Raw genomic sequence first — 13,302 nt, 5'->3', positions numbered from 1 at the left:
AAAAAACACAAGTCTTCATGACATATTTCAAATTAAAAAATACCACGTTAACAAAATTAAAGAAGTAAACATCAAACAAAATACAAAAATTGTATTCAAATGGAATTATGATTGTTTTTGGTGACTTTTTTTTTTCCATAAACTTTTATAAAAAGGGGGGAAGAGGAGCCATTGGCCACCTATGTAACATATCAGAGATTGAAGCAGCGGTTTTTGTTTTACTTTGTCAGAAAGATCTGAAAAGTTGCAATTGAACTCAAAATTGAATATATTTTGAAAAGTTTGCACATATGCAGTGTCTCTTAAATACTGTATGAGTGGATTGAATATATGAATGCAAGGGATAAAATATTGAGTTATTCACAAAGAGCATCAATCACAATTAAAATGAGATACTCATTTTGATTTTATGTAAAAACGCTAAAGATAAATAGTTCAACTGCATAATCATGTTTTCGAGTTATTTCGGGATATATTTAAAGCAGTCATATATTAAGGAATCTCAATATCACACAGCAAGATGTTAGATATTGATCAAACAAATGGGCTAATTCAAGTGACATTGCTCTGTTTTTGACATTACAAATGCACAAGCAAATCTTAAAATTTGATCCCTCCAATTTAAAATCCTTGCATTAATTTACATAAATAAGAAATAAATGGGTAAGCAGTTCATTCAAATGTTATTTACACCTTTATTTAATTAAACGGTAAATCATTTTTACATTGTATTCTCTTTCTTGTATAAACAGGACTCGAAATTGATTTACATTAAACTCAATGCACTTGTCTCTAAGCTGCCAAAATCGAAGTTACAGTAATTAACAAAAAACTTCGTCTTAAAATATCAGAAATGAAATCAACCAACAAAAATCATTTCATTGTGTGAAGAACATTTCTTGAAAGTGAATAAAGAATAAAATCAATGAGTTTTATTCAATCGAGTTTTTTAAAGTAGGTTGCTAAATCAAATCCATTTTTCAATGTATTGGCAGACCTCATTCATGACACTGAAACATTGCACAACTTAAATAAGAGCCTTCACAGATGTCAAAATGATCACGCTGAAAAAAAAGGCTTTTAAATTTTTGAATTCCATATCCAGCAGTCAAATTGCACTCAATTTAAAATTTATGTACATATATGAATTGAATTTAGAATGCTACAAGTAATTCATATGGAACTTTATCACAAGACCATGCTAGCTTGAATCACTTGTTCAAATTACTGCAATGAAAGATTAGATTTGTTAAAAGTAAAATATTCTTTGAGAATATTTGTTGATAAATTCAACTTTTGGAGGTTATAGTTGATAAAATACAAATCACAGAACCCTGCATGTCTTAAAAGAAAAGCTACTTACAGTGTTGCCTTCTTTTTTTCTTATACACATACTGTGAATCCTCCAACCCCCTATTTTATTTCTGACCCTTTGACCCTCATCATTTTTGGATGAATTTAAAATGTCCCTGCCTGATTTAAAGAGAATCTAGAGCATTATAATATATAAATCTCTTTAAACATATATGTCTGGGCAAATTTAAAACAGACCAGGGCAAAATTGTTTCAAAGTGAGGAAAGGGACTTTGATATGAGGAGAAAATAAGCTTAATACATAATTTTAAAATTTATTTATCATGGTAACATATGTGCACATAATGTATACTTTGTATATAACTGTTTTAAAAAAAAACAATCAATACGTACATCACCCATGAGGGCCCAATATGCCACTTCAAATTGAAATACAAATATCTAAAGAAAATTTTTTATCAAAAAATTTCTTCAGATGAAATATGTATTTATTTATACATCTTTTGGAAACCCATAATCCAAATGTCCTCCCTTAATTATAATATTTCATTTTTCCCCAAAGAGAAATAACTCTGTCAAATTCTACATCAAGATACCCTGAAAGTTAAACATGATACACATCTAGCATGAATACTCTATACCTTTCAACAAAAACCAAATAAATTTAAAATCAGCTAGGACCATGCATCTTGATAAAAAAAATCACCATTTTCAGAATAATACAACACCATTTCAACTTTCATGAAGTTAAGATCTAATTATCTGATAACATTTTAAGATAAGACACAATAATGGTGACAGTTTATTCTTATTTCTCATACTCTACCATCTCCTGTCCTAAAACATTTTAAAACTAGAGCTGTCCAGTCAAACTAATAACTCTGATTCTAAGACCTGCTTGGCACTCTAAAACATAAATGTTTGAAAATTAATGGATCCATAAATGTAATGCACAAGCAACTACAAGCTGGTGTAATATACTTCTCTTTAAAAATAAAAAAGGCAGTATTTCTCTCAAAAATCACTGAAGCAGAATGAAATTCAAACTTGATATGTACCCCCATAGTAATAGAACCAGCTCTAATTTTCAAGTGTGTAGAAAAAAGTGTAGGAAAACAAACAAGGACAACCAGACAGACAGCTAGACAAACAAGGGAACAGACAGGGAGGACAGACAGCTAGACAGACAGACAGACAGACAGACAGACATGGAGGATAGACAAACAGACAGCTATAGACAGATGGGATAGACAGACAAACAGAAAGCTAGACAGATGGGAAGGAAAGACAAACAGACAGACAGCTAGACAGAGATAGAAGGATAGACAAACAGAAAAACAGACAGACAGACAGAGATAAAAGGATAGACAAACAGCTAAACAGACAGTTAGACAGACAAAAAGATAGGAGGCAGCTAGACAAACAGACAGCTAGACAGGGGGGCAGACTGACAAACACAATTTCACCAAAAACATGCAGTTGCCATTTCTTTATTAGTCATTGCTGATTTAAACTTTATAAGATCTTTATAAGAGTTTAAAACCAATGTAACTCTTTAAAAATTTCAAACAAAATTCCCAACAAGTGTCATGAAAAAAAGTATATAACTCAATACATGTATACATTATCCACATCCTTAAATTTCATCTTTTCTAAAACACTGCTTCAAGTTTTGATTTAAAATCCTTCTGTAACAATTTTTTTGGCTTATCAAGGTGTGTATCTACCTGCACAGAAATGCAATAAAAGACGAAGATTTGTAAGAGGATCTGGCACCGCCGGTAGACAATGCACACCCTCTGAACCATTTGTCACGGTCCAGGGACCCCATTTTGTTGCTTGTCATCACCCCGAGATCTTATCTCTCTGCACCAGAGTCGTAGATTTATATATGCATTCAAATTCAAAGAAGTAGGTCAGGCGGACAGGTAAAAAAAAAATTATCTACGTGGGCCATAAAAAAAGGTGGTGACAACATATTCAACAATATGCATTGCTTGGCCTATAATGGTTTGTATATAAAAGATGAGTACAAGAAGAAAAATATGTTAAATTGGATTTGCTTGGTGAATTCTGCAGAAATCGAGATTGACCTGCACGCAACACATTCAATAATAGTACTTCGTGGAAACTCTTTTTAGTTTGGAATTCCACAAATGTATTTAAATATTAAATTCCTAATACTTTGATTGCCTCAATTTTAACAGTACAAGCCCTGTGATCACAATAAAGAGTATTTAGCTAAACTCGTGTAGCAATAAGCGTCAGTGTCTCAGTAGATCATTATTTTTTTGAAAGTAAGAATTAAAAGAAATCTCACATGTTGCATGTACATAATACATTATAACAATACATGAAAGTATCAATGTTTCTCCCATTTTCTTACTCCATCCCTCATGTTTCATTTCCAAAATATTCCACATTAAATGCCATAATTTAACCACCTTCTCCCCCTGTTAAAAAAGTCTTACCCACAAAACCACCCCACTGGGTCCTTGATCCACATACATAATTCTCCTCAGTCCTAAAAAACCTAAATTTTCACCAGAGGGTTTAAGAGTCCCTTGTACTGTCCACAACTGCACTTTGATAAAAAGAATTCCCGTGTAAACACACTAAATTGCATGCCGTCCACTATAACTGACCATTCTCCTGGAGACACAGTTATCACATGTTACCAACCAAATAATCTGACCAATTTTGATAAAACTTGGTAGCACTATTATGAGATTAATGTTTGATCAACCCTCTACTTAAGCAATTTTCTGTCTTATATTATCTGGCAATGTTATGAGGTTGTTGGAAAAATAAATAATACCCCTGTATAAAGAACTAAGATATTCCAAGATTTTAACCAATGTACATGATTTCTTAGTAAGAAAATAAGACCTTGAAAAATTCTCAAAGGAATGATAAACAAACAAATAAATAAATAATTTTTTTTATTCCTCTCAGCTTAAAACATCTACTCCAGTCAAAACTACCAGTACAGAATTAAACCTTAATATTTTCAATATTCAGTCCTGTCACTGGGGTGGCACATTGATAGAGCATCTGCTCTAGAGTCGCGAGGTAAGGAGTTGATCTTTACATCGCAGGTTCAAATCCCAAAGTTGGACATGGAGACTGGTTCTTGGGATGAGACCGTATAATCTGAGGTCCCATGTCGCACTAAGTGCTGGCACGAAAAAGTTCCCTCACTGCTCAATTTGCTCAATTGATTGAGTGCGGCCATGGCCTGAGCATAGGTCAAAATTTGCAGCTCCCTAACGGCAAGTATTGACATTGTTAGAAAATCCATTCGAGTGAAATATTCTCATGAGGGGCGTTAGAAACTATGTTTCCAGGTAGTTCTCTGTTCTCTCTCATCAGCCTAATTTTTTTTTCTTACCAGTCCTTTATTATGCAAAACATCTTTAACTTCTCATAAAAGTTATATCTTTGGAATTTTCATTTTTATCAAAACACTTCTAAACGTGACAATTTTATAACCTCAAGTGTCCAAGATTAACTTTGTGAATGTAGATAGGGAGACATTAATTGATATACATTCCATGTATCTACAAATCATGCACTCATTTTTTTCCCTCTTGAATTTTGTTTCTGGGACCTCTAACTTGGTCAAAAGAACACCTTTTTTTAAATTAATTGATTAATTAATGATTGTTCTTGTATCTATAGTCAACAATATAACACTGCAGCCACTGTTCACATACATTACATTTCTTGGCTCATCAGTATTCTGAACTAGATATCATAAAACTTTCCGATTCTCAATGGACTAGTAACATATCACATGTCTCTTTCTTCAAATGTGTATCAATTATTAGATATTGTTGTAAAATTCCAGGCTTATGATTTTACACTGAAATATATATTATAATTAAGAACTCTATTACCATGGATTAAGTACATGTACCGCCAAAAACAATTAGAGGATGAGAATTCGTTAAAAATTTCTACAGTAGATTTATAATGACCTTAAACATGGATTTTGTATAATAGCTCTCTTAATTGATAGTGATGGTTCGAACTTGAAACATGATAGCAAATGATATGAGCTTTAATTTTTCATTCTTGTGTTTAATCACTGCTGATGAATTAACAGTGGAATTCAAAATTTATCCTGCAAGATTCCCACATGAAGAAATATGTCATTATGAAGGCAGTTAAGGTGAAATAAAATTCTTTCAAAAGGCCATAAAAGTTTGTATTAACGTCTTACATACCTAAATAATCATTGATTACTCCTTACAGAATATGTCTCATTTCCTCCATGTGTTGAAATTAAAAAAGAATGTGTCTTTCATGGGGGAGAACAACTATAAAGTGCCCTAAGGACTTCATTAATGTGTGAAAAAAATCGGTCAAATCTGTTCTAATTTTGAAATTTAAAATACTTGAGTCTTTGTCTGGTGTAATTCTGATCATTGATTAATCTGTTCAAATCATGAACACTGGAATCAGACAAATATCTGTCAAATTCTTTTATTTTTATTAAAACTCTGTGCTATCTCTGTAAGCAATAGCACATACCTGGAATTATCTCCCCTATTTAAATGTCACCATTTTAAAAACTGTTAAATTGTGACAGAAGATAAAATCATCCATGAATCAAATCATTCATGCTTTTACCTTTTTCAAAGTTTTTTTTTTTTCAAGATTTGAAGAATGTAAAATTGGTTGATATGTTCATTCTTGGACATGCAACTCAATCCAAAACAAAAAAAATTGAGAAGAAAACAGATGCTATATGTCTTGTTAAATTATCATCCAACATTATTTATAAAAGTCCTCAGTCCAGGAACTAGCTAGGTTAAAGAATGAGGGAAAATTTCAACATAAGTAGTAACCAGAGCTGTCCCTTCAAAGGAAAAAAATATAGACTGCATGGACTCATAATTTAATTGTAAAGTTCTGTATCTACATGATCAGATCATCATTGAAACTAGAGTTGTAAATGTCATGTGACATTGTTTTAACTCTGCAACACAACAAGTATACTGAAAAAAGTCTCTTTTTAACACATTAATTCTTATAATATATCAATGGTCTTTAAAATCAAATTTTAAATCTCAAAAAGCTATCAATGTAAGATCAATACCTGTGTAAGAACAGCCATTACTGAAAAGGTATAAATTTTAAGTATTCAACACATCTAAAGTTCAAGGTCAGATTATCTCCTGATAGTTTTAGGACTCGGGTCAAAGGTTAAGAGGTCAGACTGACAGAAGATATCTCAAGCAACATGATCTGTGGAGACAGTCTCAGTGGCTACATTAATTCTTTGTCGCTGTATATTTAATGTGTTTCGGCACTAAATGGTTATTCTTTGCTACCTTGTCAATCATTTGTTGTGTTCATATATTTAAAAAAAATCTTAACTGATTATAACACTGTTCATACAAGTTCTGATACGAATACTTGATTGAACTGATAAACTGTCAGGGACGGTCAACAAATAAATTTTTAAAAACTATTTTTATCCTGAGCTGTTGAAAAATTTCCAAAACTCATTAAAACGAGTTAAAGATTTTATTATGCCCCAGCTGTAATCAAAACTTTGGTGGAATATAGTTTTTGCCCTGTCCTTCCATCTGTCTGTCTGTCTGTTTATATGTTTGTATGCAAAATCTTTAACCTTGCCAACAACTTTTGATTGGGTTCATATTGAATTATATATGGTTTCATTTCTTACAGTGTATTCATTGTGACAAGCCCTTATGACATGACTTTTGACCTTGACCTTAATGTATCCACTTCAAAAACTTTGACCTTGGCCATAAATGTTGAACATTACTAGGGCTTGAGTTTCACCTACTTTTACAAAAAAAGCCTGCACTTTAACATTGGTCATATAGTACTTTTAAAGTTTGTGCTATAGGGCTTTTTGAGATAATACAAACGCTTAAAGCAACAAAAATAAAACGAAGTTTTATTATATAAATGAACAAGACCTTTGAAAACTGGAGAAACTTCAGCATAAAGATTTTGACCTTGGATTTTTGATAATCAGTTTGATCCTACACATACTAAAAACTTTTTGTTTAACCTTGGCCATAACATTTGAACAATAAAAACTAGGGCAACATTTTTCAGTGTCTTGTCATTTATGTTCATAGTTTTAAAATATTTTTTTTTCATGGAATATAAACAATTTTAACCTTAAATGACCTCTTGGAGTTTGACTTTTGACCTTGATCTTTGGAGTTTGAGAAACTTCAACCCTTAAATTGCCATAAGCTGCCATAAGGGGACATCAGTCTTTCACAAATACATCTTGTTTATTTCCAATTTTGGATTTATGTATACATGTAACTGGAAATATTAGCTATGGTGCAAAAGGAAGAGAAATGTCCATGGGACCTGACTGGAGTTTAAAGCTCAGGAACCCTTTACTTTCTATAGACTTGTCCTCTACTGATTTTTATATCCCCCTCCCACCCTTTTTATTTACAATGTTCCATGGCAATCCCCCCGTTATCTCACACTGAAGAAGAGAAAAGCCTGTAGTTTGCCTTCAAGAGTCCATAACACCAAGCAAACAATATCTGTTATCTATACTCCTAAATAAAACAAACAGACCAACAGGCCGCATGTCTCGAAAAACCATTTCATAAATTCTGGCTTCTCAAATAAGAATCATCCCTTGTAAACAATAAATTCTCCCGAAGTCAACAAGACAAGTCAGGGATCGCAGATCTGTGGACACAGTTATGACCTTTTATGTTTCTTATCTGTTTATGACCATATATCCATTTTTTCAATAATTTATTTTTCTTTATTCTTATATTGTGAATCATTTTACTTGCAATTAATACTTTTTGTTCACAATTCAATTTTCATATAATATTTTTTTTCATGCATATATAGGAATCATATATTCAGTTATAACAATTACTATATTAAAATTGTCTATGGAATATAGAGATATGCCAATATACATAACGTAGCTCAAAATACATTGTTAATTAAAGGCTCAATCAGATTTTTGAATAACACAATGTACATCTGTATTTTGACATGTTGCAAACAAAAATATAAAAGATATACATGTATAAAGATAGGCTTTCCTCGACCAAAGGAAAACATCTCTAAATATTGTGAACATGGAAATTAAGGAGAAGTAACTCCTTAATATGATTTAAAAATTGTACAAGACCATGACATTACCTCCCTTTGTACAGACTCTCTCTCTCTCTCTCTCTCTCTCTCTCTCTCTCTCTCTCTCTCTCACACACGCACATACAAATAAACTTGTTAACGTTTTTTACCTCCCTCCCAAGTACCCATGCTTTTATCATGCCAATCCCTCTCATATCCAAAACTCAATAGAAATAAATTAATTTCCTTAAAATTAGATGTTGCCTGCATGTTGGTTGCATTACCTTTGCAACTCAAGTTTCCTAGTGAAAAAAAAAGATCATCAATGTGAATCTAATAGCTACAAATAAAATATATGGATCCTGTTTCCTCTTTATAAATTGACACTGTATTAAAATCACAAAGTATAACTAGAGGTACTGTAAGCAATGAGCTCACTAAAGGATGCCCCCAACCTCCCATTTTGTTATAATGGCAAAGTCAATGTTCTGTTCTGGAAGACCAGAAACAAATGTCAGATCATTCAATTTTCCAGTATTATATAAAATTTATTTCAGTGGCAGAGCTGCAGATAAGAGATACTGTGCTCGTCAGTACATGTATTATAGAAAGAAAGGCAGTGTCCATGTTTCTATGGGAAACCCACAATATATGCCTGATCAAAAAAAAAAATAGGAGGTCACATTGGAACTAGGTACATAATTATCAAAGATTCTGTGAAAGTTATCATTAAATTGGATTCAGTGGTAAAAAAAGAGAATTGCAGATAGGAGATAAAGCCAAAGAGACGGACAGATGAATTTTCGCATCCTTAATCATCAATAATGACAATGAAATTAATTTATTTTTAATTTTTAATGCTTCAAGTGAGAACCGAGACTAGATAAAAATTAATACGTATTTGTTATCATCAGCAGCCACAATATTCCTTTCAGTTTTAAAACTTAAAACTTTTTGCTCTGTATTAATGTAATGATTATTACTCTATCATGATATGACATACTTTCTAACCTTTTAACGAAAGTAATTAATTATCCAGGGAAATACCCACCTCCACCATACTCTGTGAGTAGCTGCCATAAGCTGCCGGGTGGGGCTGCAGTGCTGGTCCCCCGGGGATGACCCTGTAGGGCTGCACAGTGACCAGATCTTGGGGGGTAAACTCCTCACCGGAATACATGGCACGCTGAGATGACTGGAGGGGAGAAGCATCTCTAGGTGACCTGAAAGGTGCTCTTCCCTGCATTGAAATTCATAATCATGGCTCATCACGAGGTACACAGAAGGGGAAATCATAAAAATACATTGTTCATTATACTATATGTTCTCATGCAACTTTCCAGTGATTGTTCATTTAAAAGTTTTAAGCCATGTGCTACTGGCATTCACAATTTTGCAAAGAAATAATGATCATCATAACAATACACTTGGCAGTTGCTTAGTTTGTTGTACGCAGGGTAAGGGAACACAAAATGCATTTCAACTAATCAGTAATATTCAGCAATAATCAGTAGTGCCCCTACCATACATGAAATGACTTAGGCCTTGATATTTGATTAATACCAAGGAGCAGATTTCAAACCATACATTCATTTTCAGTATATAAGTACAAGACCCCCCCAGTGAATTTACCCCTGACCCTGGGGCCTTGAAATTCACAATTGTGGAAGATATGGGCCCTTTTAAAAATCATAACTAATTATATAGTTCATCTGCTTAATACCCTGGAGCAGAGAAGAAAATTTTCAAAGATTTAATGTATTTTCACTATATAATCTATAGAGCCCCGCCCTAACACCAAAACCCCTGACCCTGGGGCTATAAAATTCACAATTATGGAAGAAGCACTCTTTCTCATCATAACTATATACTTAGTTAGTTTATTTATTTCCTAGGAGCAGAGGAGAAGATTTTCAAAGAATTCATGTATTTTCACTATATAATCAATACAGTCCCACCCTAACACCAGAACCCCTGACCCTGGCGCCATAAAATTCATTATTTTGGTAGAAGCACTCTTGCTCATCATAACTATGCACTTAGTTAGTTTATTTATTTCCTAGGAGCAGAGGAGAAAATTTTCAAAGAATTCAGGTATCTTCACTATATAATCTATAGAGCCCCGCCCTAACACCAGAACCCCTGTCCCTGGGGCCATAAAATTCATAATTTTGGTAGAGGCACTCTTGCTCATCATAACTATGCACTTAGTTAGTTTATTTAATACCCAGGAGCAGAAAAGATGATTTTCAAAGAATTCATGTATTTTCACTATATAATCAATAGAGCCCCGCCCTAACACCAGAACCCCTGACCCTGGGGCCATAAAATTCACAATTTTGGTAGAGGCACTCTTGCTCATCATAACTATGCACTTAGTTACACTGTAGTTTATTTAATACCTAGGAGCAGAGAAGAAGATTTTCAGAGAATTCATGTATTTTCACTATATAATCAATAGAGCCCCGTCCTAACACCAGAACCCCTGACCCTGGGGCCATAAAATTCACAATTTTGGTAGAGGCACTCTTGCTCATCATAACTATGTACTTAGTTGGTTTATTTAATACCCAGGAGCAGAGAAGATTTTCAAAGAATTCATGTATTTTCACTATATAATCAATAGAGCCCCGCCCTAACACCAGAACCCCTGACCCTGGGGCCATAAAATTCACAATTTTGGTAGAGGCACTCTTGCTGATCATAACTATGTACTTAGTTAGTTTATTTAATACCCAGGAGCAGAGAAGGAGATTTTAAAAGAAATAATGCATATTCACTACCTACTTATTTAGCCCCGCCCTAGCACTAGAACCCCTGACCCCAGGGCCATGAATTTCACAATTCTGGTAGAGGACTCATTGCTGATTACAATCATGCAAACAGTTTGACTGCTTGATGTCCAGGAGTAAAGAAGAAGATTTTTAAAGATTGCACTAATTTTAGTGGTTTTGGCCCCACCCCACAGGCCCCAGGGGGGCAGGGATCATGAAATTCATAATTTTTGTTCCCCTTCACCCATAGATGCTTTGTGCCAAATTTGGTTGAAATTGGTTCCGTGGTTGCAGAGAAGAAGCTGAAAATGTTCAAATGTTAACGCACGACGCACAACGCACGACGATGGATGAAAACAGATAGCAATAGGTCACCTGAGTTTACTCAGGTGACCTTAAAATACATTGTTCATAATACTATATGTTCTCAATTACAAGTTATTGTTCGTTTAAAAGTTAAAAACAATGTGTACATGCATTCTGGTTTGCAAAGAAATAGATGAAATATGAAACAAATTTTACTTTTAAGTCTTTTTTCTAACTTAATGGTTTTAAACATATGATAGGAAGGCTAGCTATTTCAATATTCTTCAAATAGCCCAGACTGTCTGTGTCAAGGTAACTAAATACTGTCCATTATATATGCTAGGTCACATTCTCTGACATATACTTCAGAGATAATTTGAAACTTTTGCTGTTTAAATGACAGAAGTCAGTCTTATTTCTTTTCATGCATTTTTTTAAGAACAAATACTTTGAAAAAGTACTAAAAAGCAAGAGATACCAATAATTATGCTGACAAAGAATTGTCACCATAGTAGACTAAAAAAATTGAATCACAGGGTATAATTAATTCTTCAGATTTGAAAAAGTGAGGGAAATAAAAAAGTAGAAGGGAGTCTGGGATCCCTCCTCTAACTGGGAGTTGTGAATGAATACTAGAATGATGGGGCGCATCATTATGGGTGGGAAAACCCCTCAGTCCAAGGTATTTTGGAATAACCATGAAATCAAGTCCTGAATAGTATTACATTTACATGCAACTGGAGTAAAGGAAGTACTGCAATTATTCAGCCATTCAAAATTCAAGAAAAAGTTTTATTGTACGATAAAACTGCAGCTACTAAATTCTCATGCCTCCTCAATAAAAATGTATAATGACCCCTTTTTTGGCTTGTCAAGGAATTTCTCATAGTTGATAGCTAAATTTCCTCCCACCTGAAAATATATAGCTTTGCTCCACCCTCCCCTCAAACTGAAATCACTTCCAATATGGGCTCAACTTTTGCAATGCTCAAAATTCTGTAATCCACTTCATCTGAATGTCATAGCTAGTATCAGTAGGTAATCAATCACAATGGTGATTGATATATCATTTAACTAGAAATATGTCCATAGGACATGAATGCCCCGCTGAGGATATATTGAAAAGCAACATGAAAATTTGTATGTGTATAAAATTTGATCAGTTTGGTTCAAGTAGGGCTTATAGTTACTTGGAAATGAAAATATAGGTCAGATCCAACATCCGAAGCAAGTCTAGTAGTGTCCATCCCTAGATGCATCATCCATGCAAGTTAAATTCATAAGGACAAGTTACTTGGGAATGAAAATATAGGTCAGATCCAGCATCCGAAGCAAGTCTGGTAGTGTCCATCCCTAGATGCATCATCCATGCAAGTTTGGTTCAGGTAGGGCTTAAAGTTACTTGGAAATGGACCTGCTCCAAAAACTTTAACCTGGTCACTCATCTGGAAAATGTAGGTCAGATCCAGCACGTGAAGCAAGTCTGGTAGTGTCCATCCTTAGATGCATCATCCATGCAAATTTGGTCCAAGTAGGGCTTATAGTTCCTTAGGAATGGACTTGATCCAAAAACTTTAACCTGGTCACTCATCTGGAAAATGTAGGTCAGATCCAGCATCTGAAGCAAGTCTGGTAGTGTTCTTTCCTAGATGCATCATCCGTGCAAGTTTGTATCAACATGTGAAGTTTGATAACACCATCTTGAATGGTATGTTTAACACTGAGCTAAACACTACTTTAAGAAAAGTGAGATCAAGGTCAAAGGAAAGGTCAAGGTCAAAAAATGTTGATGCAGTTGCATAGC

The 13,302-nt window shown here is 33.8% G+C and overlaps 1 protein-coding gene across 3 annotated transcripts in view; it reads right to left on the bottom strand.

Annotated features, from left to right (window-relative positions):
- LOC134248159 (RNA-binding motif, single-stranded-interacting protein 1-like) overlaps positions 1–13,302 on the bottom strand; it is an 82,622-nt gene that overhangs the window by 67,635 nt on the left and 1,685 nt on the right. For all 3 annotated transcript variants that reach the window (XM_062730572.1, XM_062730574.1, XM_062730573.1), the window contains exon 2: positions 9,470–9,658. In XM_062730572.1, coding sequence (XP_062586556.1) covers positions 9,470–9,658 — 189 coding nt within the window. The remainder of the gene's footprint in view (positions 1–9,469; positions 9,659–13,302) is intronic.

This window comes from Saccostrea cucullata, unplaced genomic scaffold (assembly GCF_032062105.1).
Source record: "Saccostrea cucullata isolate Sc308-1 unplaced genomic scaffold, CSIRO_AGI_Scuc_v1 ctg1130, whole genome shotgun sequence".
NCBI lineage: Eukaryota > Metazoa > Mollusca > Bivalvia > Ostreida > Ostreidae > Saccostrea > Saccostrea cuccullata.
Note: the sequence above shows the minus strand (reverse complement) of the source record. Positions and strands in the feature narration are given on the sequence as shown.